Source organism: Corvus hawaiiensis, chromosome Z (genome assembly GCF_020740725.1).
Source record: "Corvus hawaiiensis isolate bCorHaw1 chromosome Z, bCorHaw1.pri.cur, whole genome shotgun sequence".
NCBI lineage: Eukaryota > Metazoa > Chordata > Aves > Passeriformes > Corvidae > Corvus > Corvus hawaiiensis.
Window position 1 is genome coordinate 9671324 of NC_063255.1, and position 27343 is coordinate 9698666.

Consider the following 27343-nt stretch of genomic DNA (forward strand, 5'->3'; position numbering starts at 1 on the left):
TATGTGTTTCTAAATGCATAGAAAACATTGTAGCTGCTTTGTTTTTTTTCATTTTGATTGAATTATGCTGTTAGATTCAGGAGTCTGGGGACTGGATCGTGTCCCACCGATTTCAGTCTAAGGTACAGTCAGGGCACTACCCTGTTCCCTCTCCTAAATACCTGTCTCTGAGGAAAAGATCTAGTGTGCTGAGGGTAGAGTGTAATTTCCTCCAAAGTTATGCCTTAAAATGGGAGATAAAAATGGGTTCAGGGTTTGAGAGACTTGAATGATCAAAAATGTTGTAGAATTAATTTTATCAGGCATGCATTTTTTGTGAAGACTTTGGTACTTTCTAAGGTTCTCCCTGTATTGTCTTGGCATTTAGGTATATTTTATGGTAGATTTCTTTTTAAATGTAAGTCTGGTATTTATTACTTTTTTCAGATTCACTAAGGATGAAAACTGCTCGTGTAAGTCTGTTAAAATTAGGGAACATAGACTTCAGAATCTGATACTAATTTCTAAACATGCAGTCAGGTATCTGACGTTTGAAAAGTTGCAAGCAGTGATATTTTTTAGGATTCACATTTCTTGTTCAACTGCCTTTTTGGTGTAGTGGGAATCCCTGCTGTGGTGAAGAGTGATGGGAAATATCTTATTTCTCTTCTCTTGTTGCTGCCAAAGTACATCTTCACATTAATAAAAGAAACAATTCCTCTTGCTCAGCTAGTAAGAAAAATCTTAAATAATAATTTTGGCCATTTAGAAACTGGCTATATCTCCTAGCTGCCTTCTTTGTAAGATATAATAATTATGAAAAATAATAAATGTCCCTTCTAGCTCAGTTCCATGCTCAGAGGTCTCCAGCTTGAGTTCAGTGATGCTGTCAGTGAAGATACTTGACCCATCAAGAAGCTTGAGCTGAAGTTCAGGTGATGCTGATGTTTGAAATAATGTTGAAGTGGGAATAGACCTACACATCAAGCTGCCAAAGCTGTCAATCTCTATGTTCATGTACAGTTCCAGTATTATTTGCCATATGGTCACACTCAGTTTGGTACTATGACTTAAGGAGAAGAGTTTCAGCTGAACTTTGTCACAGAGGCATGCTGTTAGTATTGCATGTGTATGTCTTTCTGACAGCTGTGAAATGTTTTTTGTTTTACTTTGCTTCACTTAAGATAAAAGCTTAGCCTAATAAGTTACTTTGTGTCATCAGTGTAAGTGATGAATGAGACCTCCACCTCTGTAGAAACAAGTGAGAATTTGCACTGGTTATTTTATTTCAGAATCCTGGATACTTTGTCATTTGCTTGCTTTTTTCATTGTGGAGATAAAGCGACTGCTCCTCTCTATTTAGATGTCGGGACAGGTCCCACACATTTATGACACAAGGATAGAAAAACCACACATTATGACAGGGAAGGCATGCCCTCTGTGTGAGAATTGATATTTAGTATGGCATTGGCCAATTTACAGTAGAAAATAAATATTGCAGAATTTATATGTGGTAAATAAATATTGCTTCCTGGTTATACATTACCCTTTCAAGTCTTGCCTAAATATTCCTTCAGCAAATTAGTTACATTAATGCTGTCAGGTTTAACCTGTCATATTTCTATTTTGTTGTGCTGTTCTTTTTGATCAGCAGAAGCTGGCTTCTATTTGTACATTTCCTTGAATTGGAATAAATGAGACTCCTATTATAAAACCCAATGTCAGATTGACTCCATCTAGAAAGTAACAAATTTTAAAGGTCACATAAAACAGGCCATTCTCAGCTCTTTTTTTCTGAATATGTTTGATTAAAAATAGTTTGCTCTGTTTATTAAATCACTGTTTTCCCTTTAGGGCCAGCTAAAGCAGAAGCAGATCTTTGCATTTGTCATCATCTTAAGGTCACAAATACAATTGGATTAGATAATGATATATACCTTTTCCCACTACTGAATTATCAGTGATGAATTATTTATCATAAAGTTAGGCAGACATATCAGGAGTCAGTTGAGTGTAAAATGTTACCCTGAGGGCATAGCCAGGCATTTCAATCAATGCATGTTTACCTCTACTTGTGCAGACATATTTCCAGTGTAGAGTGTGGTAACCTGCAACTCTGAAAGAAACTGGTTTTGGTAGGAGCTGAATCAGACCTATGGTATTCCAAGTGATATTTATGAAGAATATCTTTTGAAGCTGACTTGTCAAATATGAAACGGATAAACAAAAAAGCCATGGTTGCCTTTCATTGTTTAAAGAAGATTGAGAGATGGATGCTCAAAAAGAGGCGTTGTGCTCTCCCTTTTATATTACTTTATTTCCAGGGGAACTTTGTTGCAAGTACTATCTTAAAAGTAAACATTCAGCTCAGGTAGGAAAATTCAGATCCTAGAGTTTATGATCTCTGTTTAGTTGGTGCTCTGAGGGATAAACCTAATAATTTTGGGCTGACTCAGAGACTGAAAAAAAAAAACCAAAACCTTGTCACTTTTATAACTGTTATTTTGCCCTGCAGTCTAGCCTGGAGTTTCACTGTTGCTCTAAGTGCAGGTTTCAGCGTGCCTTCCAGAGCTGCACATGTGTGGCTCTCCCTGTTTCCCCACTGTGGCTGTTTAACATTCCAGGCTCCACACACAGCTCACTTGGTGCAAGTGCCATTTCATACTTCCCAAGGCATGGTGCAGATCTTAGTTTGAAGACCAAACCTAAGAGAGCTTTGCGGTGCTAAGCACCCTTAGTACTTCTGAGAAGTGGAAGAGGTGTCTCATGACACCTCATGAACTCAATGATCTGAGATTTGAATTAAGTTTTTCTAAGAAATTTTTTCATTTAATCAGAATTAAATTCTGATAATTTATATTAACCAATATTTATATAAACTGAATCTAAAAATCAAAGGCAGTGGAGTCACCATCCCTGGAAGTGTTCAAAAAACTACCGGATGTGGTACTTGGTGCCATGGACTAGATGGCATGGTGGTGTTTGGTCAAAAGCTAGACTTGCTGATCTTCGAGGTCATTTCCATCTTTTTTGTGGTTCTATGATTGTATGATTCTGAATGGAACTAAAAATCACAACTGAACAAATATTACATGCCAGTTATCAGAAGGCAGAAGAGGTAACCTATGCATTCCACGACAGCAGTTCAACAAATTTTGTGTTCACTTAGTTAAACTATACGTGTGCTGTTAATTGAATATGACAGCCCTCAAATACAGTTAAGCATGTGGGCTGGTAAGACTGGAATAGTTTTTCTGTCTCAAGCTCAGAAATCAAAGTTAGCAGGACCAGTTTGATATATACACTCCATTATAAATGTGAGGAAGGAACAGCCTGCTTTCTGCTTCTTACATGGGAATAAAAGGAGTCATTAATAAAGTGTGAGTGAAAACTGAGATAAAACATGTGAAGTCTGACTTCTTCAGCAATTTCTTATTCCCTGTGAGCAATACTGTGCCAAAATAATGGAAACTGTTAACCTGTGGTTCCATTTCAGCCATTGTCAGAGGCATTGTCAGTTATTCAGGAAAAAATTTAAGGTTTCCAGGCTATTGATAAAAGCTTGTAAAATTAATTTAGGAAGAAATTATGAGTTCTTAGAAGCAAGTTCACAGGCTAAAATTTTATTAAACATTTTTCAAGTGTATGGAAACTGTGAAAAATGGCAGTATTATAGCCAAACATAAGCAGACAAACATGATAATAAAAACTATCATGTGTAATTGAAATGAAGCTGAGTAGTAATGAGCTGAGTAGTAATGAAAAGGAGAAATATTTATGAAATCTTTCCTATTATATGAAACAAAACTGTGGGAATAGTTTTTTCTCAGGAGAATTGTAATTTTTTCTCAGGTGCAGTAATCTTAAGTAATTCTATTAATTTTTTAGAAATGCATTGTCCAAAATTTACAGCTCTTCCTGGTTAAACCTACATATTTAGGTATGAAATTAAGAATCTAATAAATAAATAAATAAAGCAGCCAGATTTTCAAACATGTTTTGCAGTTGTAATTTCTGCTTATTTCCATGGTATTTTTGCATGGTATATGTTTAATGATAGCCATTTGTATTTATCTGCATGAGTGAAGGGCTTAGGAGCTTAACTTTAGTTGTGTGCAAGTCTTTGAGTTCTTTTTGTTATTAATAGTATTGTTATATTGTTATTAATAGTAATAGTTTTGTTAAGAAATTCATTGAAACAGAGAGATTTGAGCACATATCTGTACTGCAGAATCAAGGTGAATTGATTTGTGGTCTTAGATTTGCTGGAGGTCCAGCTGATGGGCAAGCCACCATTTGCTCAAATGCATGGCATTAGTTTCCTGTGCTCCAGTTTATCTCTGAGAAAACTACACTTCACATATCTCCTAGGAGTTTTAATGCGGTTTAGCTCATTAATACAGGAATTGTAATTTGCGATTACCAAAAATAAGCTATAAAAATATGACTTCTTTTGCTACTCTTGTTTCAATGTATCACAATCAATTCCTGAACGGGAGAACATTAAACATGCAATGTATGACTTCAGTCCACAGGGCATTTTGGTTATTAGTTTAAAAAAAATCAACACATCCCACCCCTCCCACCCACAAGTATAAATATGTCAATACAATACTATGGGCAAATATTGTTGTTTACATTGTACAATGTATGCTTGCAGTATTTAATTTTTTTTCCAATGAAATATGCATTTCCATAAATTCCTTCGTGAAAAAAAACCTGCTGTTATTTGCTGGAAAGTGAATATGCAGAGATTATTTTTAAAGGTTTTTCCAACACTTGCTTAAGATTTTTGTGTTGAAGTTAACTTCTTTAACACAGAGGCATCACAGTTATTAGGATAGACTACACAAATATTAGACTGTATAAGCAAAAGATAAGTGATAAAAGAATGGTATGTTTGAAATGCTGATAAAATATTACCATGTTATGCAATCTAGATAACATCCTGGATATGTTCAAGCATTTTTAACATGGAGCACTAAGCTTCACAGAAACTACTTCTGGAGCAGTTTCAGAAATGATGGAAGTTTGCAGTGTTTTACACAGACTGTTGCAATATTTTCCTTTGATGGATTTGGTTTCATACAAAATTTTCAACATTTTAGCATTCTTGGAATATGTGACCATTTCTTCAGAGGCACACTGATAATGAAAAGGCTTTGAAGAAAACAGTGACAAGATGCAATGGTCCTCGAAAAGCCCAAGCCCAACAGCACAGTGCCTAAGCCCATTGTTGAAGAGGCCAAATGAGGATTCAGGAGTCTTGGGTATATGTGACTGCTTGGTTTGGACTCTGAAGAGTTTTGACAATCAGGTCTTTCCCTGGGTCTCTTACAGTAAAGCCTAATGGGAAATATGAAGGAAAATTTCTGACACTTTCCATGTGATCAGAAATTATCTGCTATTTGCAGTTGTAGTATAGGAACCATGCGGACAAAGTACAACCTAAATGAGTGCTAGTATTCCAAACCAGTAGTAATACTTGCCATTTTTTCCAGTTCTTCAAAAGAAGATTATTTCAGTGCACACATCCACTCTTTTGGTTCATAACAGCTACTGAAATTGAAGCTATTGAAATAGCTGTAACATAAACACATTTCTTAGCAAGAAAAATGTGTAATAGTGACACTTTCTTACTGTTTACGGTATCTCCTAAATATCAGTGTTATCTTCCCAATTTTGACAGCAGCTAGATGGTATTTGGATAGGATTTATGTTACAAGCATCTGTTTCCAATGACTGTTGAACTGGAATTTGGAATATATTCTCTTTAAATCCCCTAAACTGAAAACATGTTTTGTACATAGTGTTAATATTTGAGGTATGTTTCTAATATGCAGATTTTGCCTTTTGGAACTCAAAACATAGACTGCCATTTTCAAGCAATGACCAACTCCCACTAACAGAAAGTTGAAGACATCACAATGTGCTCTCCATATTTGCATTTGTCATATATAAATTCATTTACAATGTGGGTACTTAATTTTTGCTTTTAGTTTAGATATGTAAAGGTTAGGACACAAACATTCCCTCTTTCATGTGTGAATTCTTTTATTTACAAACACAAAATGTCATGTGCCAGTATGCCCATATACCTCTAGCAATCTGATGTCTTCAGTCCTAAATCCTCTGATTTCTATGTCTAGCCACACTATTAAATAGTATTTTATACTTCCGTGAAATACCAACTGGCCATTCTTCAGCTTCTAAATATAGCTCCTTCATAGTGAAAATCATGCATATTAAAATGTTTCTATATATATTTATATGTTTATATATTTACTTTTAGTTGATTGAATTGTGTAAAAAGTACAGAATATGTCTGTATTTATAGACTGGAAGTACATTAAAACCAATAATAGAGAACTACTAAATGCATTTTTTTATGATATTTGGCAGCTGACTGCTGCTTTTCATGAAAATTCTGTCCAACAAATTTTCCCATGAAAAACCTCTGTTGTTTTTGAGAATTTTATATGTGATTTACTGTAAGACGCTTTTCAGATGCAGATGGTTTGTGTCTTAAGAATGGAGGAATGCTTTGAAATCCAACTTACTGTATTAGTTTGATATGAACATACATACTACAGATGTAGTAGCCACAGAATTATCAGTATTTTAGGGAAATGCCAATGATTAAGAGCTATACACTACCTTTTTGTCATTTTTGATTGGGGAACTGGTATATGCAAATTGGATTAATAGTATAGAAGTAGAAACCAAAAAATGTAACACTGCTGGTATTGTTTCTTCACTCAGATTTTTGTGCATTTAAAGCAAAAGTGAATCTTCTAAAGGGGTCATTAAATCTCCCACTGCTTTTGGGTATTTAAATACCAAGTTCATAGGCAACTAACGGTGTCACTAGCTTTACCCAAATATTTTTTAATTTGTGAATCTTGCTTCAATTGAAAGGAGTTGGAGTCTTTAAGAAAACACTTTAGTGAGTGACTTCTAGCCAATATATGCCTTTTTCAGCAGCTTACATAACACCGGGATGCATCCAAGAGCCAGGTGTGTCAGTATGGTTCTCTGCTGAAATTAATGTGCTCAAATTAATGATCCTTCCTTAGAAACCTCAGCTTTTTTAGAAGTTCAGGATGACACTTCTTTAACTTGCCTGATGAGAATAAAATGAGTTTTATTTCTGATTTGCAACATGTACATCACCTGTAATTTTTGTCTGCAGATTTTCCACATGACATACGATCTGGCCAGTGCAGTGGTGAGAATCTTTAATCTGATTGGAATGATGCTCCTGCTGTGCCACTGGGATGGTTGTCTACAGTTTTTAGTACCATTACTCCAGGATTTCCCACCAGATTGCTGGGTGTCCCTAAACGGTATGGTTGTAAGTATTGTTCATTTTTCATTGTGCTTTCTAAACATTATTTTTCTAAACACTTAGCTTCAGAATTTAGAGTAAAAACACATGCCTAGTACTATGCTGCCCTGCAATTTATTCAAGGTTACTCTCATATTTTGTTGGCTCACTTGCTAAAGTTTGTTCTGTAGTCCTCATGGTCAATAAAATTATATTGACTCGTTGTCAGTAAATGAGCCAGAAAATGCTTTCAGTTTTAAAGTCAGTATAATGTATTAACCCTTATTCACTAAAAACAGCCACCCAAAAGAAATATGGAAACACTCAGTTCACCAGTGCTTCCAGTTTAGGCCATAGTTTCAGAATGCTACTGAAGGTAGATTATTGGCGTTAGTTTCATCTAATGTTTTCCTCAGTTTGTAAACTTCTGAGTTACGTAATGATCCATTGTTCCCAACGCACAGATCAAGATTTTTCTAAGTAAAATAAGATAAATAGACTCAGCTGTGTGATAATTTTCTGTGTGAGAACAGACTGTTCAAGGACAGAATGTGACTGTGTTATTTATAAGGACAGGTAATGACTTTCTACTTAAAGGACAATGGCTGTGAAAAATACAAATTTTTTATCAAGCCAGATAATGCAGCAGTATATAGAACATTTTTGTAGTAAATACAGTGAAATTGTCGGAATGGGCCTATAGCCAAAAAAAAAAGCCCCAAGAAGCTCCCTTATTGGTAATCTGAAAATATGTGTCTCTCTGGTTTTTGTAATCTTAGGATCTATTAACCATCACCTTTACTGTAGATGGGCATCTTGCTCAGTCTCACATATTCCTACTGTAGAATCATAACAGTATTTGTCCCTTTAGGAACATGGTACTGCACATTAATGTCGGAGCTCCTTGACTAAGATTGTCAGTCATGCAGACAAGTATTTGCAGTCATCAGGCAACATCTTTAATGATAAGCAGCATGTTTGCTGACATCTCATTGTGCCTGCTTTTCTAAAAAAAATACTGACGTATCTTCAAAAATGGGATTGCTGCAATAAAAGTAGGTCACCGCAGTGCTGACTGGCACATCTTTCCATTCTGCTATATTCTGTGTTCTGCTTTCTAACATCTTCCATTCACATTTGCAAAGCGTAAATTTTCTATCAGCTTTTTAAAGATCTGGATGAAAATCATGCTAGCGCGTGAAAGGAAGCCTTGGATTACACTTAATTGAAGTATTTAACTTTTAGAAAACACTGAACTATTAAATTCTCTCTGCTCCTTATGAGCTACATTCAGTCTTAAGTAAGCTGTACACGCTATGCACATGCTCAGAGCTTTCTTTCTGCCTACCAACATTCAGGGCTTTTTTTTTATGGAAACAATACTCTCTTTCTACTGTCCACATAATCTTGGAAAGATCTTTTCTGAAAGTTGCACCTATAAAATTTTTCTGACAGCAACTAAATTGTTTATGTTGAATGAACATTGAGGAGAAATTTCAATATAAAGTTCACAGCATAGACAGTCTTTTAGGCCAGTGGCAAGCGAAAGAATGGTGGGCTGACAACCTGCAATCAGGAGCATATTTAAGACCACTGTTAGGCAAAACATCTAGCTAGACCTTTCTTCTGACTGTGTCATGGTGTTACAAGACATTTCTTGATTGTTTTCCAGGCTCTGGGAATGAATTCTTTAGCACTGAAAATAGACCCGGAAGCTGCCATGGAATATCAGTCCTCTAAAATGATAGAGATAACAGAAGGATGTTGATGATAATGATGATGGTTATGTGCTTTTCTGGTGTATTCAGAGTCTAACTGACAGTTGACTTTGGAGTTTGGAAGGGTTTCATGTTCCTGGTACTGCAAGAGCTTTGGCAAGAGGGAAACCTTACTCTCCCAGAATGCTGTAGAATATTAACAATTTAATGTACTCTGAATTTTAACCTTTGTTACTGAAATGACTGCACCAGGTACTGGGGCTTGGACGAAAAGTAAAATTTTGAACTTGTTCATTGCAATCATTGGCTTGCTTGGAGACTTACTCAAACCGATGTGTGCTCACCCAGAAAAAGTCAGTTTTTCCACAATATAAGTCAGTGGTGAGTCAAAGCATTTGCAGGTAATCTGATGATAAAGGAAGTAAGGACGTCAGAAGGATGACATGCTGTCTCCTCAACTGACACAGCCCAGCCTACTCTTCCAGTCCACAGTTCCTTTCTGTCTTGCACATTAGTTGCTTGAGGCTGCAGAATGCAAGAACTTTTAAAAGCCTTCTCTTGAAAGCTGTTTCTTCTGTTTTTGAACTGATACACAAAACTACCCAAATTCCACAGGCATGCTCATGGTTTTAATTTATAAATACGGTAAAGGAAAATAACACAGATTTAGTTTAATGTCACAGAGGAATAGGAAAATGAACCCAAGTTGCACGTTGCTTACTAGTTCTCTGAACGACGTGACTGAATGCAATTAAAACAAAACAAATTAGTTGGATTTTTATCTTTGAAAGGTTAATAAAAACATCATAGTCCAACACAAAGAAGACTATAAAATGGAAAGCCCTATCTGTAAAAGGGGATAAGATCACCACTGGTTAGTACTGTACCAACCTACAGCATAAGTAGTTCAACAAAATTGTTCAGATCCCATTGGCGTACTCTCTTCCATAATAGTAATTATTATGAGCCCATATTGCATCTGTACACTAAGCTTGACCTTCTTGGCCAATTCCTAACATAGGCCCTCATCTTGCTATGAAATGACTGCCAGAGCTGACCTCTTCCAGAATATCAGTGTACTGGTCATTAAAAATAAGAACACTGGTAAATATAAAATGAAAATAAGTAGCAGCTCTTTTCCCCCCACACTTTAAGTCACATTCCAGCCCTTATTACAAACAAAATAAGAGTCAATTACTTGTAGGAGGGAATATAGCTCTTTGAAGCTGTTCCTAGTTTTTTTGACACCAGGATTTTTTCATTCCTAAAGAAGGTCTTTTCTGAACAAGTTTCACAGACTTTCTTAACGATGCTGCCTAATTTCTCCTTGGCTCAGAAAGCCTATTATCTTGTGTAATTTATCCTCAGCTTTCCGATTTGCATTGCTTTAGACTGGTGTATTTCCATAATGACTCATAGACTAAACATTTTTGTCATGCCTCAGAGTTTGAGCCAGTAGTTCCTTAGAAAATTAGGAGTAAAACTTGCAGTTGAAACTAGGTATACACAAAACCAGAAAAGCACAGTGGTCTTCTGCCATACTCAGTCTGTGCAAACTCAGATTCTGCATTCAGTTTCAGGCGCAGTAATTCCAAAACCGGTCTGTGAGTCCCAGCTGATGAACTCACCTAGTCAGGTCTTGTATGGAAAGGGTTTCTAGGCAAGTACAGATGAGCAATGACACTGATGCCATCTGGCCATCTAAACATCACAGCCTTCAATAAAGCATCCCTTGCAGCAGATCATTACTAACAGTATCTGAAGATTCCCAGCCTGTATTTTCCTGTCTGTATTTGCAATAATTAGTTGTATGGTTAGGAGAACACATGATCCCTTAAGCAAGGTATTTACCTGGCCTTCACAGTTTTTTTTTATTTATAATGTTCTATTAATGAGATAAAAGTAGCAGAGAGGTATAGAATTTAACTTGAACGGTGAGTTTTTTAAAAGTCAAAAGGGTCTGTAAAGCTTTTGGAAAGGCCTTACTTTTCTGGCATTTCCCCTTGCAGTCAGACGATGTTTGCTCAGCAGGAACCCTTCAGGTACTCTGATTTATTTTGTTTTGTCTTTTCCTTTCTGTCCTTGCAGTTGGATTGTTTGCAGCTCTCAGGGTGTTTTAGGTTTGGATTTAGTAACCTGGGGTTTTGTATTGTACTGATGCCCCTTTGTGTCTCATAATTTCCTCAGGGCAAAGGAAATCAGACCTTCATCTCTGATAGTATCAGCATTGCTAGTAAAAGAATTTGGGAATTTCTGCTGTAGAATCTGGTAGTCTCTCTCATTATAAAATGAATTACTTAAATGAATATTCGATAGGGAAATTCAGAAGGGCAGGAGATGGTGAGGATTTATAATGCCCTAAGAACTATGCTAACATATATATAATATATAAAAAAGCTATTTAGTATACCACCCAAAACTATAATTCTCAACATTTCTTACTAATGAACACCATTTTCAATTACACAATCACTTTTTTTTTTTTCCCCAGTAAGATCTCTGTTTTACTTAGTGGAACTCAAGGATTTCATTATAGTCTTTTGAAGAGTTATTCTGCATTGGGTTTTGTCCTTTTGGATAATGCATCAGCTTAGCATCTTCTTCCCTATAGTTGGCAATTAGGGAAGCCAATTTTCTCATGAGATTTTTTCTTCATTTGATCATTATGTGATAGCCATCATTTAGAGCGTCACAAATGTTTCTGAATACCTTTTTATTATTATAAAATATCACAGGGTCACATTTAAAGCATTAGATTCCTCTGATTTCATTTGCAATGCTGAGCAATAAAAGCTTATGTAAATCAAATCCCATAGTCTTATATTAGGTACTTAAAAAGTATGGACCATATGGGAATCATCTGATTACTAGAGGCACTGAGGATCAGATGAGGTATGCTACTATTCGAATGTATTTTATAGTAATATATTTATGTTAATGTGTGTCTATTTAGTTAGTGCAATGCTTGTTGGAACAGATAAAAGTGCAATTACTAATCAGAGATAGACTGGGATCAAAATTAGTGGAATCGCTCAAGTCAGATACTCTGTTTGCAATGCAATTTGGAAATATGGTAATACTGGTAACAACAATATGTAACTGACATTCTTAGGACTAAGACACACATATTTTTGAATCTACAGTGAATAATTACATTGCTTCTATTATGTGCAGCTGTTCAGAATTCAGCTACTGGTCTCTCCTGCCCTGAGCAGTGACCTAGTCACTGAGGTCAGTCTGCTTCCTCCTGCATTAAGATGATGAAGTAATGACCTGTTTCACTGGTCTGGCATGAAGTGATAGGCCTAAAAATATATTAGCTTGGGAGAATATATTAATTTGTGTGATTTGACAGTAAAAGAAACTGCAGAGGAAAATCTTGTGGATGTGCTGTGCTAAATGGCAAGGTAGGTTTAATGCAGACTGAGGAGGTGCATTAACTGTGATACCAAAATTCTATGCCAAGCTAGTGGGGACTAGAGAAATATGGTATCTGAGGACACTGTTGATTTAATTCAGTGTGTTGTGATCAATGAAGAGAAAAACAAATCAGGTTCTCATTTTTACAACAATTGCTGAGGATTTAGGAAGCCCACTTATGTTTTGGTTTATGCTTTTTTGTGCTCTCTGACAGGTTAGCAGGTCATCTGCTTTTGCAGGCCTAGAATGGGAAGTAGTAATAATTTTTCTTTACAACCTCCTTGCTTCCTTCCAATCTCCTTGGTGTAATATTTTGTATGTTTTTTGATGTCTTGTATACTTTGGACTGTGCATTTTTGTCAGTAGGTTTCTGATGTGCTTAGATAAAAACAGTTACTAGATTTCCTGTGCCTCAAAGTTATTGAGATTTTTTCCTGTATATTATTTCTACCATTAATGTCTTCTCAGATTATAAATTTTACTTTATTGTCTTAATGACATGAGCTAATTCAGATGTAGAACCTTTAGAACTAAAAAATAAAGGTGCAAAATCAATTACAGTGAGGTTTAAAACTTTCTAAAAGTTTAACAATACGGAAAGTTATACTTGAATATTTGGATAATAACTACCTCAAAAGGGAAAATAATCTTTCAAAGAAGGTATTCCTGGTTGTAATCACACAACTCCACCAACTCTGAACATTGTTTAGCATTGCAAACTCAACTATTGTCATAAGCCCTTCCACCTAACCTTACTCTCACTAAAATGCTTAAAACTGATGTTATAGTATTGATGTATTTACTTGATGCTGCTTGTGATACTTATTTCAGTAGATATTGGTGCTTAATGCAACCAAGAGGAAGGATCTAAATTAGGACACATGTTCGTGTTGACTGTAGCACTATCTTACTGATGTGATAATAGGTGCTAAAGAGGATGACTTCTGTAATGAATTAGTTGGCTGCCTTTCATGCTTCTGTTTCTTTCCGATAGAAAGCTGGTCTTCCTTATATGGGATGAGAATAATGAAACAATTATTTAGAGGGAGCATACAAAAACAAGTTGATAAAAGAGACTAACTAATTTCCACACTTTTTCTTTGTTTTCAAAAGAGCTGGTAGAAATATGTCAAGGAGGAGATGCAAGGAAGAACTTGCATGTTTGTCATCAAAATTTAGTTTCCGTGTTTCTCCCTCAAGAATCAACTGTCTTGGTTTGAAAGACAGGTGTCTGCTAAGGAAGGCAGGAGCCTCCCTTGGAATGGCCGATGCAAGCCCCCTTCCCTCCGAGTTATTGTAATTTTGAAATCAAGAGGCTTTTAGGCAAAGATGTGGGAAATAGGAATAACAATTCTTTACTATTATGTATCTATATGTGTAGAACCAGTCAAACAAACAGCAATAACTCTGGCAGTAACAGCAAACAATCACAAACCCAGTGCCAGCCTTCTCGGCTGTCGGGCCCTTTCCCCTCGGGTGCAGTTCCGCTCGCAGCCGGCAGGGGCGCTGGCGGCTCCCGGTGAGCAGGGCAGGTGCGATGGTTCCCCCGCGGCTGCAGGGGGCGCTCCGGAGCGAGCTCGGGGAGCACGCGGCACCGGCGGCCTGGGATCCCGGGAAGAGATGGGACAAAGGAGCTTCACAAACCCCTGGGCAGCTGATCCCGGTGTCCGGCCGGACCATCAGGAACAGCAGGCTGGAACGGCAGGCTGGAACGGCAGGGAGGAGCACAAATCTGGGTGGCAGACGAGGTGTATCCAAGTGGGGAACCCCCCCGGAGGTCTGGGCAGGCAGAGCGAGCAGGGCTACAACGCAGCGAAGGCTCCAAGGAACGGTGGGGCAGGGCGGCCACGGCCCGGCTCCGAGTGGGGCGGGGAAGGCGGCTTTGGGATCCCGGGGCTTCTCCAGCAGAAGGAAAAGCAGCCAAAGAAAGCAGCCTCTCTCATGAGACCGACTGCCCACACACCCAGGTGAAACAAAAGAGCAGCCAAATGCGCCCCACCCCATGGCCACCTCTTTTGTTTTTCTTAAATACCCAGCCGTTTTCTCCCCTAGCAACACGAATGGGGAAAATTCCTTTGACAGAAAAAAAAAAAACCAAGAGAGCTCCTAAAACCCCAACATCAACACAACTAATAAATGCTTATGCTGCACTATACTGTGAAGGGATTTCTGGTAACTATAAACTGCAAAATATTTTATGTAAGCCTTACACTGGAAAGAATACAAGAAATTGCACATAATGTGGTGAAGTCTAGTGTTGTGTTTGATAGACATTCGAGGGAAAAATAACAGACTTCATAAAGTGTGCCATAAGCCATTTCTTTAGCAAAAAAATGTGAACTAAAGTAAAAACATAAATTGGACCTGTCATGTTTTAGGACTTTGTATCCCACATTTGCCCTGGAGTAAATATTGAGGAGGTGTTGTAAGCACCTCTCTGTTGTAGAAGAAAGTGTTCCCTTTTTTCTGGGGGGAGCTGGATCAGTCTACTTTGCTCTGTAAATTTAAAATGTTTTTCTGCGTGTAGTGGTACTCTGGTTTGGACTGGAATATAAATGTGAAACCATTATTCTGAAGTAGCTCTTCATGGATGGCCTTTTCTCTTGTGATTGGAGTATCCAAAAACTGAACTCTTGGAATATTTATGCCAGACCAGGTTTCCCAGAATAAATCCAGTGCAGATATATCCAGATGAATACCATTCATATACAGCTGTTCTTCAGTAAATCTTCCTCTTTTTAACTGCAAACCTTAATTAAAATGCACAGTCTAATTCTTGATCTGTATGATTTAAGACTGCACAAAAATGTGGTTTGCACAAGCTGCATATTTTTGTCAAGGGGTCATTATCACAATCAGATTTTCTCAAGAGCTCTGATTTTACTCCTATTAACTGTTGGGTTTTGGCATATCAAATTTGAATTTTCTACACATGGCTATTCAACATCTGACTCATTCTAATATTTAAAGTACATCTGGAGAGAAGTCTCTGTTGGGATGCAATTAGGCATAAAAAAATGGCCATCTTAAATTGCACATTTAGAATGCTTACATTTCACATTAGAAAAAATCAAAGGAAAATACTTTGTTCTGGTTCACGTAATGCTAAACCAAGTCACTCTGATACATGAGAAACTTGAGATACAGGTCTGTGTCTACCGGACCTATATCAGTAGTCTGTAGGATCTGTAATCTGGATTCCCAAAATCCCAGAGAGAGAAAAGAGGGTTTTATAATGCTTCTTTTTTAAATGTGGTTATTTCTGAACTTCTCTCTCCACTCCATGGAAACTTTAATATTTCATATTTTCCCTTTAATTTGAATTTGAATGAAGTTAAAAGCTTCCCTGTAAAACTGGAATTCTCAATTTGCATTCACTTCCGGTTACCAAAACATGAGAAAAGCAGGAAATACATGACATTATATTTTTTTCCATTTGTTTTAACCTACTAATTTTCCTTCATGTCTGAAATGGTTTTGCCAATTCTGCTTATAAATATAGACCAGGGATGTACACAACTCATTTGTGTGTAGGCTGCATGTATTTTGCCTGTTTTAAAAATGTAGGATAATTTTCTTTAAGATTGCTCTCATCCTTTTGCTTTCCTGCTCTTCCTGCTTTCTGCAAATGTACTCATTTGAGCAGACTCAACCTGAACTAATTCCAATAGAGATCTAAAAATTTCAGAAAATTGAATCTAATATAAATGATAGAAAAGATTTTGTATAGGGAAAATTTTATATTCTCTATAATAAACAGCATCTTACTTAATGTTGCTAATGAGTAAATTTTGAATATCTTCTAGATGTGTGTATAGATGTTTACATACTACTTGTAAGAGCAAGCAGTGAATACTTTTTGTATCAATAGCTTTAATTACTGAATGCCCTTTAAATATATTTTGCTTTCTTTCTCCTATCTAGATTTTTATATTTGTTTCATTTATGCTTTTGGAGATATTATTGATAGCATAAGGAAAAGAACAAAGCCCTATGGTAAGACTTTCTCTGGCCCATATGCAACATTTAATAATTTGCAGTGGGTTTCTTTTCCTCGTGTGAGGAAAAAAGCAATATTATCATTAAAAAACCCCTAGTATTTATCAAAAAACCAACCTATCTAATTTAGCTGCAAACGTAAAATCATTTTCCTCCAAATTTCATAAAAACATTATTGATATTACCTTAATTTTTTCTCTTTGTTTTGAATGGCTGGAGTTTATTACAAAATATTCTTGACAGTCTCCTGTGAAGTGGATTGGAGCAGTGAGAGATGAACACTATGAGGACTTGTTTAATAGCACAATATTACTTGTAATTTGGTAACATGAGAGATGCTAACATGAGAGAGTTTCTCTGAAACAATCTCTTTGAAAGCCAGTAACTGGCATTTGAATGAGGTAAGAAAATAATGCCCATATTCTTCTCAAATGACTCATGTTCCCTTTCTAATCCATCACATCATTTTAGTTACTGTGTATGATCTTTTATATTTGGAAGACGATGAAATTAGCTTGTAGTTGAGGGTAGCCTGGCACTTTGACAATAGTACATATAATCAAAAAAGGATTATCTATATTGGTATAGATATGGAGGCAATTAACATGACTGGTTTTGAACTGCTGCCTACTTAGTAGCAGTGTTTTCAAGTGGAGTACACTCAGATTGCTAGTTCAGTTTTACAAAGAGTAATTGGGTACTGGTCAGGAATAAAGGTGGTATACCATTCATTTGTCATTCTTTGCAGTAATATGTAATATCCCTATGCTTATCTCTAATAGTAAAAGACTTAAAATTGATCTCTTAGATAATTAGAAAAGTTTGCCATAGTTATTTGCCATAACTAGAAAAGTTACGGCAAATCTAAACTCAGCTAAATGTTGCTAGAACAATGTTGATTGAAGAATATTTGAGGGCATTTCCTGTTTATTGTAATAGCTTTTTCCACGCGTTCAGAAATTAAGTTTATCATCCGTGGTAAAAACCTTTGGTGGGAGCAAAATATAACTAGGATTTGTGTGATGAGAAAAGGCAAGAGCTCACGCTGGAAATGTACCCTCGTGGGTAGGCGTGCTACATTTCCAGTAGGTTAAGGACAGATTTGGCCCTGGAATTTTTTTGGACCTATGCTGGTATCTCCGTATGAGCTCTCATAACCCATGCCAATCACCTAAATGCTGCCTGTCCTGTACCACCATCTCTCTGTATGAAATGCAGATGCAATACAGAATATTGAAATGTGTTTTTACCTTCTTGTTACTCTCTAACTCTGATTGTCATGGCTTTACTCATGCAGCAAGACTCCTTGTATGAAGGAGTAAGGATGAGGTTCCCCAAGGTTTTTGCAGTCTGTATCTTGACAAAGAAGCTGTTTATGGAAAGGATATATAAATATATAGGATACATATAAATGCCGAGAGGAAGTGCCCTCAGACTAAATGGTGTATTGCTCCTAAGTAAATGTGCTTTGCAGATCAATAAAATATATTAAATCTAAGCCACTTTTGTTGAATTTTTGTGAAGGAAATCCTCCCGCATATGGGGAGGAGTGATACGGGGAGGAAAAAGAAAGGATGCAACAGTTTAAATAGAAATAGAACATCTGAAGCAGAAGTTGGGTTTTTTCCTAAGCATGAGCCAGTGCACTCACTGTTGCAACATGAGGAAACATAAAGTTGGCATGTGTACAGATAAATAAAAGACGAAGGGTTTCTAGGATTTAACAAAGCTTGTTGTTTTTACTCTTCTGCTTTTAAAATCTTTCAGACTTGGTATAAGAAAGTGCTCACTGCTTGCCCATACAGAAAATACATGGACTAGAGACTATGTAGAAAACATTCTTAAAAATTTCCTCATTAATAATGTTAAAGACAGAAAAATGAAATTTAAAGTATTCACTTACAGAGGTGATATTGAATGCAAAATCTGAATTGGAAACTAAGCATGCATGGTATCAATTAAAAACACACCCACATACAATATAATGTATGTTTCTAATCAATAATGACTTTAAATTTTATTTTAAAAGATAGCATAAAAAGCATGGGATTTTGCTGTTTTGAAGATTGAAAGCTGCCTTGATGTATATCCTCTGATGACTTTCCTCCCACTGAGCGATCTTGTTCCTTTTCACAGTTTTGACTGTAAAGGTTGGATTTGAAAAATACTTTACTATATTTTATGTTTTTTTAACAAAAATTGTGGGATTTTTAATGTAAACTTCAGAAGGAAGAAGTAGCCATGTGATCTGAAATTAGATTCAGAGATTAAATTCAAGACCATTTTAAACTTTCAGTGAAATGAAAGCTTCACTCGGTAACTTTTTGGAGGGAATTGTTAAGCTGTTTTTATTTGTAACTCAGCTTTAACTTGTCTGACCCGTGTGCTTGGAGGATGCAAATCATGGTTGCAATAAAAACAAATGATTGTTATTTGTCGCTGTTCAGACTGAGTGCCATATATGTGCTGAGTGCCATGGTTTGCTAGATTTATTAAAATACTCAAACATTGCTGTCGTACTGGTTTTAACAAAAGCTTAACTGAGCTTGTCTGAAGAGAATGGTTCCATTTATTTTTAAAAACCAACTAAAAAAAAACTAAAAAAAAGAAAAAGGCTATTCTTTTGATTCTACTTAATATTAAATAGATATGCTGTGGATTATCAGATTTTTAAAATCAATCTTGAAATATAGCACATGCCCAGTTATCATGAAGCTTCTAGATGAGAAAGATTTCCAACCATTTGCATGTTAGATAATGCAATTTTTGGGTAAATATATGCTATTTTCCTTAGAATCTGAGTCCTTTAAGATGTTTCCAGTTTAATATCTTTCCCAACCTTTTTCAAGCAAAGTAAATGTCATACTTTCAATATACGGCTATACAAATATGTGCCCTGAATCCAAGAACTCCTTCTCTCACTGTGTGCTCTCTGCTGTATAACTTTATCCATATAAGTAAATAATTATGATGTTTGCATTCTAAGCATTCCTCTGTTCTCATTAAGAATCTTTTTTTGTCTCTCACCTGCTCCCATCTGTGGTTTATGATACCATCTCACTGTAGTATGCTTATATTAAAGCCAGTGTGCTGGAACAGAATTCACCAAGTCAAATCTGCAGCACCTCTTACAGAGCCCCATTGACTTTTGTCAGACTTGCAAGGGCAAACTCATGTCCTGATCTGACTGAAAAGTTCAACTGCAATAGGAAAAACTTGGATCATAAAATAAAACCAGAGCTTGAGAGAAGAGGCTGTTGTAGGGAATTTTATTTCCTCCACTGGATTGGAGCTAGGAAGAAATGGGGTGTCAAGTCTATCCATGAAAACAGAGGTATGCCCAGTAGGGAAGCTCAGGAAGATAATGGATGCAACTTCAGCTGAATAGGATCCTGGGCAGCTTATGGAAAGAGAAGTTCTCCCCTGGAGGTGATAAAGAACACCTGCATTAACATTCTATGCTGAATCACCATCTGTAGAAGTCTGATTTTTACTGACTGTATAGGGAGCCTAGGGAGACCTGCCAACTCACTTAGCTATCAAAGTGAAGTACCCAACGTCAGCTGAATTGAAATTTTGGGATGTCTTTCTCTCTTAGTGCTGGTTCTCACAAACAAAACTCTGGAAAAATGGAGCCACTGGTCATTGCAGACATCCATGTGAAACAATAAAAAAATGCAATCCACTTTTACTCTTCTGTTCATTTTCCATCACTGAGGATTGCAGTGTTCCTGCTGTTCCTCTCTCCCTCAAGCAACTGTGCTAGACATCCCATGCCTGGCCTCTCCCCAGGGTTTGTCCTCTGGTCTGGGCCATCTGCCTCAGCCTTACCTGTTTCTGTGAGAGCATTTTCATCCTCAGTATCTAGCTGTTGAGGAACCTGGATTCCTGTGAGCCACTCACCAGGTGGATGTTTTAGTAGCTCTGCAGGATAATTTTGCAGATCTTCCTGTAATCAAAGGATGCAGTTTAACTCTTAATTGCAGCAAGAGACTTCCTTACTTTTTATGTTGTAGCTATGAAGGTATCCTGTAAGTGTTCCAAGCATTTCTAAGTAATTAAACGGCATTACCATTACTCTGTGGATGAAACAGTTGTTTCATAAGTACTTGCTATGGAACTGTGAGAGGGCAAGTTGGCTGAAGAAAAGTTAAACCTTCCAGTAGAAGAGATTTCTTAAGGCCCCATTCAACCTGGCCTTGATTGCTTCCAGGAATGGAGCATCCACAACTTCTCTGGGCAACCTGTTCCAGTGTCTCACCACCCTCACAGTAAAGAATTTCTTTATATATCTAATATCTAATCTAAAACTACTGTCTTTCAGTTTAAACCCATTTCTCCTTGTCTTATCACTACCTGTCCTTTTAAAAAGTTCCTTTCCCTCCTTTTCATAAGCCCTCTCTTAGTACTGGTAGGCTGCCAAAAGGTCTTCCCAGAGCATCTCCAGGCTGAACAATCTCAACTATCTCAACCTGTTCTTATAGGAGAGGTAGTTCATCCCTTTGTTCATATTTTTGGTCCTCCTCTGGACTTGCTTAAACAGGTAGAAAGTTGGACAGAGAAACAAGAGGAATGTGAAGACAAACTGAATGTGTCCCAGTTAATGGCTGAGCTATTGGGAGTTCATTCGGGTGGGACCAGCAGAGTGTCTGCTTGCAGTCTCCCTGTTCCCTTTCCAAGGGTGGCAAGGAGTACATGCCCAGGAAGGAAAACCACAGTGAGCATGGGGTTATGTTTCCTTCAGTTTTCAGAAATTTGAAGCTGAGGAACTCAGCTGGTGTCCAACAGCTGTCAGTATGTATTTCTTCTAGTAGTCTGCCCAGTCATTTTTGACTGCATGTTCATATTTGTCCAGAAGCACAGGCACAGTGTCCCAGGATCATGACTCTGACATACTGTCATACTGTCAGTTTCAAGCTGAAATTGGTGGCTGTTCTTGATGCTGCACCCCGCACTGGGGTGACTGTACCTGAGAAAGCCTAGAGGGACCAAGTGGGCATTGACTGATGGCTGTACAGGGTTGTCCCTGTCTTTACAGCTGGAACTGGGACCTGGTTGCTCCACACCTCTTAGGTGAATGCTACAGGGTCACTCAAGTGCTCTGTTAACTCCCTCAAGGATAATAAAAGAGTAGCATTTTCCCCTTCCTTCCCCTCAGAATACAAAGTTCATACCCCAAAGGTCAGGATATTTTTCCATGATTTTACCTCCTCTAGATTAAATGCTGTTTGCTAGAGGAGGGAAATTAAATATTTGTGAGTCACTAAGTTTGCCTTTTTTTTTTTTTTAATGCCTAGACCTCATTTTGTGGGTGGTGTTTAGGCTGCTAAATAATTTTCCTTTATATTATATTACCTTGAAAATCTTGCAGACTCTAGTAAGCACCTGCAGTTTTAAGGCATCTGAGTTTAAGAAAAGGTCATCAGGAAACTCAGATGTGTTCTCAGAAAAAAAAAAAAAAAAGCCTCTGACCTAGATTCAGCCTACTTGCTTTGACACTGAGGTTTGTTCTTTTCATAGAGCCAAAATAGGTTTTCAGCTGCAGAACTATTTTGCTTCCTGCTGTTACTGCCTAGTAAAATAATGCACAGCTTTTTGTAGGACGTAGTACTTGATGAAGGATTGTGATTTACCAAAAATGCAGAACAGCCTCTTGAGGGCTTAGATATTTAGTAAGGTAATTTCCTGAAGAACTGTAAACTAACCAGATGCAGCCTAGAGTCTCAAAGGCATCAGGTTAGGAAATTTATTGAAAAACTGACAAAAAAAGTACCAGCTAAGTGAAAAAAAATGCTTAAAACCAGCAATGATCCTCTGCCTTAAAAAATACATTACTTAAATAAAAAATGGTAAAAATTATATCCTTAGACTAAGCAAAATGATACTTGAATTAGCCTATGTGGTATGAAGCGCCACTTTGCTAGAGAAAAAACCCTGGTTTTTAAAGCACTACATTCAGTAACTCACAAATCCCAATCCCACCCTTATGGTGATTCTCTGTGTCAAAGTAGCATTGGTTCACCTTGATTGATTTTTAAGCAGATTAAAACATATTCAGACTCCTTGTGAGTAGATTATATTAGACCATTTTAATCTACTGTAATCCACTATTTTTATTTTTTTTCCCCTAAGGACACATTCTTAAAAATATTTACAAAGGAACTATATTTAACTAGAGTATGCCTGTATATAGAACAAGGAGGAAAGTGTGTCTTGGAAAATGTTTGAATGTTTTGAAATATTCTTAGTGAGAAAGCATTGGGATACTATTATTCTGTGCATCTCTATGTACTTTTCAAATTATGTATCAAGTTTGCCTAGATATTTCCTAATGATAGCATTTTCTGCCATTCGTGAGGTTTGTTATTTCCTGCCTTTTTTAAATGTAACTTCAAAATCAGTTTGATTCAAAGAGAATGGTGGCAGCACTCAGAAAGCTCAGTATCCACTTCCGAAACTACATAATTTTCCATTTGTCATTTTATTTAGGATTGGATGCTTCACATAATTTGCTGTCTAGTCTGAGTTGTTCACATAGTAGAGAGGTTGAGTTCCTTCTGCCAAGTTCCCTTTCCTAAATTGGTTGCAAATATTGTCTGTGATGGTGTAGATCCTTCCTAACAGTTTTGAATAAAGCCATACACTATGGAGTCACAAGTCAGGTTTATGTCACTTCACTCCTTCAACTGTTTCCCAGAACTGCTCTATATTAAGCCCACACTATCATCTGCCTATTCTTGACTATCTGATAGCTACTCTTAAAAATTCAAAGCTTTTCTTGGTGATTGCATTGTAAAAGCATTTCATAAATGGTTTGATTCAATACTTCAGGCTTGTTAAATAAACTGTTTTACATTATATTCAGCTCCGTTCACCAAATGAAAGGAGCAGAACAAAGAGATACATTGTCTTTAATACACACTGAGTTTTTTCCTCTCCTGAACAGAGCTATTTCATGAACAAAGTTGCTCATCAAAAATGCTATCTTGCAGGATTTATGTATTCTTTTATTGGATATGCCATTGTATTGGTGTTTTTTTTCTTTTTTTCCTGTAAGAAAGTGTTTCTTTTTAGGATGCATTGTTTGCCCAGAAGAAACCTGTAGATACACTTGTAATCACTTACTGTAACCACACAATACTTACTGTGATTAGAATATATTTTCCCATTTACAGGCAATGTATAACTGTTCCAGTCAGTCCCTTGTAAACAATGGCAATTAAGTTAATTTTGGGCTAAAAAATCAGAGTGGTTTGAACATTATCAAAATTTGAGTGCATTATCAGAAAGGAAAACAAAAGCCAACTGCCTTGATCAGATTTTTAATTCATTTGACATTTCAATAAGGAGCTTTGTTCACTATAGAATGTCATGGTAACATCTGCAGTTTCTGTGGTAACATTTGTAAAAACTATTTTTAAAAATATATTATGTAATAATTAAGTTAATTTCAAATCAGGGGAGAAGGAATGCTCTCCAGAAGCAGCAATTTATGCTAAAGATGATCAGTTTGAAAACAGAGTATAAAAAAGAAGTCACCAGTTGTTGGCAAAGTCTAGAGCTCCCTGACACCCCTCTTGTAGAAGCAATTCACATCCTGCAAGAGTTCTTTACGGAACTGAAACATAAATCCTTTAAAAATGCCTGTCTGTTTCCCTGCACTCTGATTTTGCTTTTCCAGGAGGTAGGGAAGAGATGAAGTAACAGGTACAATTTGGAAGAATTATTTCCCCAGTATTCTTCCCTTAGTTGGTCACTGACTGATTGATGAGGGGGCAGTACTGATAGATTAAATATATAGATTAAATATGACCACATCTGTTTTTTCTCCTGGGAGTCAGTTGCTTCCACAACCTGCTTCCATGCAACTGGATTTCTTACTTACCAAGGCAAAGGGGCCTCAGGTAAACATGTGCTAACTCTCAGGCTAGTGGCTGGTTCAGGAGCTGTTCTGGAGAGTATTAATTGACTTGAGCCAAACCCACTGTTTTCTGAAAAAGTGTTTTGTATAGACAGTCAAATTCCATAATAGGGGAATGTTTTCTAGCACTGTTAAATTTTCATGTTGGAAAAATATAGTTTTTACTTTTAATATTTTTACTCTAAACTTCATAAAAGCTTTCTAACATCTTTGTAAGCTAAAATTCCCTTAAAATTCTTATTAAAATAATCCTTTGCCATGGAATGTTATTTCTTCAGTCTTTTGGGTTCCATTAAGGGAGCACAATGACCAGATAAAAGGATGAGTCATTAGTGAGCTGATTCACAGGCAAAAGAACAGAAAAAGTATTTTTCACATAAGACTTAATTTATTATTTTGTAACTTTATATTTACAGTGGTAAAAACTCACTACTGTACCTCTTAACTATGCACAGATACAAGGAATGAAGAGCAGTACTGAGCAGCCCATGGGGAAGCCTCCCCTACAAGATTGTGAGCATATCTTATCCTTTTGAATGCAATGGGCCTATTTGTTTGAACAGTAACTCAAATATATGTGAAAAAACAGGCTTTATGCATAAACCAAATATCTGTCCTTCTGCTGTTTACGAATTGTCACACTTATTATAACTACAATGAAAATTATTCATCCTTACATCCTTTCTAGGTGATCACAAGTAGATACGCTGGCTACTTGCTCTTAATGGGGAGTGTATTCACAGATTAATGTTTGATTTTTTCTGCATCAGGAAAAATATTCAAAATAAAAGGAAAGATCTGCCATGCCACAGTGTTTTTGTTTGATGGCTAGTGCCAAAGACATAGCACCAAAAAATGAACAAGCTGTAATGACAGCAAAGTCATGTAACTACTCTGAACAGAGTAAATATATAATATTTAGTCATTGCTCCTCCAGTCACACTTTTCCTGTGGAATGCAATGCCAAACAATTTCTAATTTTTTTCCTGCTAGTACTGCTCTTGAAAGTATATGCTGAGTCACTTACACCATCTGTTATCTGTGCACGTATCAGCAGAGAGAAATGTTCAGAAGTTTCTGAAGACATCTGCTTATTTCACTGAGCTTACCAATTCAGGGTTTTTCTGTTTTAAATCGTATGTACTTGCACACTTCCTAAAATAGACTCTTCTTCCTTGCACTTCTTAAGAATTTTAGAACACCGGGATTTTTAGTCTTCCAAGTCTGATCCCACCTTGCCTTTGTTTACTAGTTTTACAAAGCAAGATATTCACAATAGTAATAGCTGTGATAAGAACTAGAGGTTTTACATGGTAGTTTTGCATTTGCATGAGCTTTGAAACAGTAAATAGTGGACACCATTCCCCTTGGCCTACTTGGTTATTCATTGGAAATTCAAACAATTTCTTTAAAAGCTGAAATGCTGAGATGATATTTTGCTCCAATTTCCTGTCTGAGATTTTAACTAAAGTGTAATTCTAAGTTACTGTATGATACCAGAGGCAGAAAATTGTGCAGCTTCCTGATGGAAAAGTATGCAAACCATAAATCTGTATCAAAATATATACATATGGATTACTGAGGAAATGACAGATTCAATACAGAGGCCCAGTTGTATTGTTGTATTATGTGCACATAACTAGGTGACACAGGGAAGGAAACACACGGCCTTTTTGCTAGCTATGTCACACATACCTGGTAAAAATTTCACTAACATGCATGTATAGCCTTTTCTCAGCATGCCTTTTGATTAGTTAAATTATAAGTAACTCTTCAGTGTAAGAAGTCTTCTAGAACCAGTTGATAATAATAACTTGCAAATAAGTATATAGCCATAACTCATGGCTATATAAGACATTAATACAGTTTAATTGAATTCCTGATGGAAAAGACTAATTTTTACAGTAAATTTGACCAGCAGTAGCTTGTGTCCTCCAGATTTTAGGCAGGTGTTTCCTCAGGGACACTATTGTGTTACAGCCTCTGCCACCATGCAGACAAGGATGCTTTGTGCTTTCTTCAAACTCTTCAACCCTAACTTTACATTCATTTTGTGCAATGGCTTCCCATGACAATGCTAAAACCAGAGGGCTTACTTATGGACTGTCTAGCTGCCTCCGTTGTCATAAATAAATTTAAAGTGTTCACTTTCGATGGGCATTGGGACTAGTTGTTTAGGAGCTGCCTACTCTGTCTGTAGTATAAATCTTGTTTGGGTTTCAGCACAGGACAAGCCAGCATGCCAGCTGCCTAGGAGGAAGGGTTCTTCCCCTACACCAGCTCCAACATACAACTGCTCTTGCTTGGGAGAGTGCTGTGGGGCCAGTGTTAGACATGGGGCATTTTTAAAAGTGAAACTGTGTGAGCCAACTTCTAGAGCTTGGGAATGCTTTCTAATACTTTTAAATTTACTAGGATAGGGACTATCTATCTATGTCTGGTTAAGATCTTCCTTTCCTTTCAAAAGGACCTAAAGACAATGGTGAGCGTGAAAGACTGAGGTGTGAGTCATAAGGCAAGTTCTTTCAGGGAGGGAGGCTACTTCCCCACTTCTACTACAGTTTTGAAAGGGAGACTAAGGATGAGTTCAAAATCCTTGTAGAAACCATCTCTCTTAATTATTAAGCCAATCTTTACTCCATGATTGTAAAGCATGCCCTTGCAAACTGACAGAACCATTTCTGTGACACCTGCAGTAATTGTAACGTGAAAGAAAAAAGGGACCGAGGCAAAAAAATGAGGAAACCATTACTGTCTGTGCAGTAGTCTCCTTGGTATGAGATTTCTAAATCAATCTATATCTCAGTGCAAGGATATGGCTGAGGGAAGCGAAGCTGTGCCTCCAGGAATGACTACAATATGGGAGTGGAATTGATTTATCTTATGACAACAAAATTACCTGATGAAAACCTCCATAGATAACAGTAAAATAGAAACCCTTTCTTAATCACCTCAGAAAAATAATTTGCCTTTTATTGT

General features: G+C 36.8%; 1 protein-coding gene across 1 annotated transcript in view; it reads left to right on the forward strand.

The window, feature by feature from the left end:
* HCN1 (hyperpolarization activated cyclic nucleotide gated potassium channel 1) overlaps positions 1 to 27343 on the forward strand; it is a 207587-nt gene that overhangs the window by 105425 nt on the left and 74819 nt on the right. Inside the window, exon 3 of the mRNA XM_048291595.1 lies at positions 7172 to 7333. Coding sequence (XP_048147552.1) covers positions 7172 to 7333 — 162 coding nt within the window. The remainder of the gene's footprint in view (positions 1 to 7171; positions 7334 to 27343) is intronic.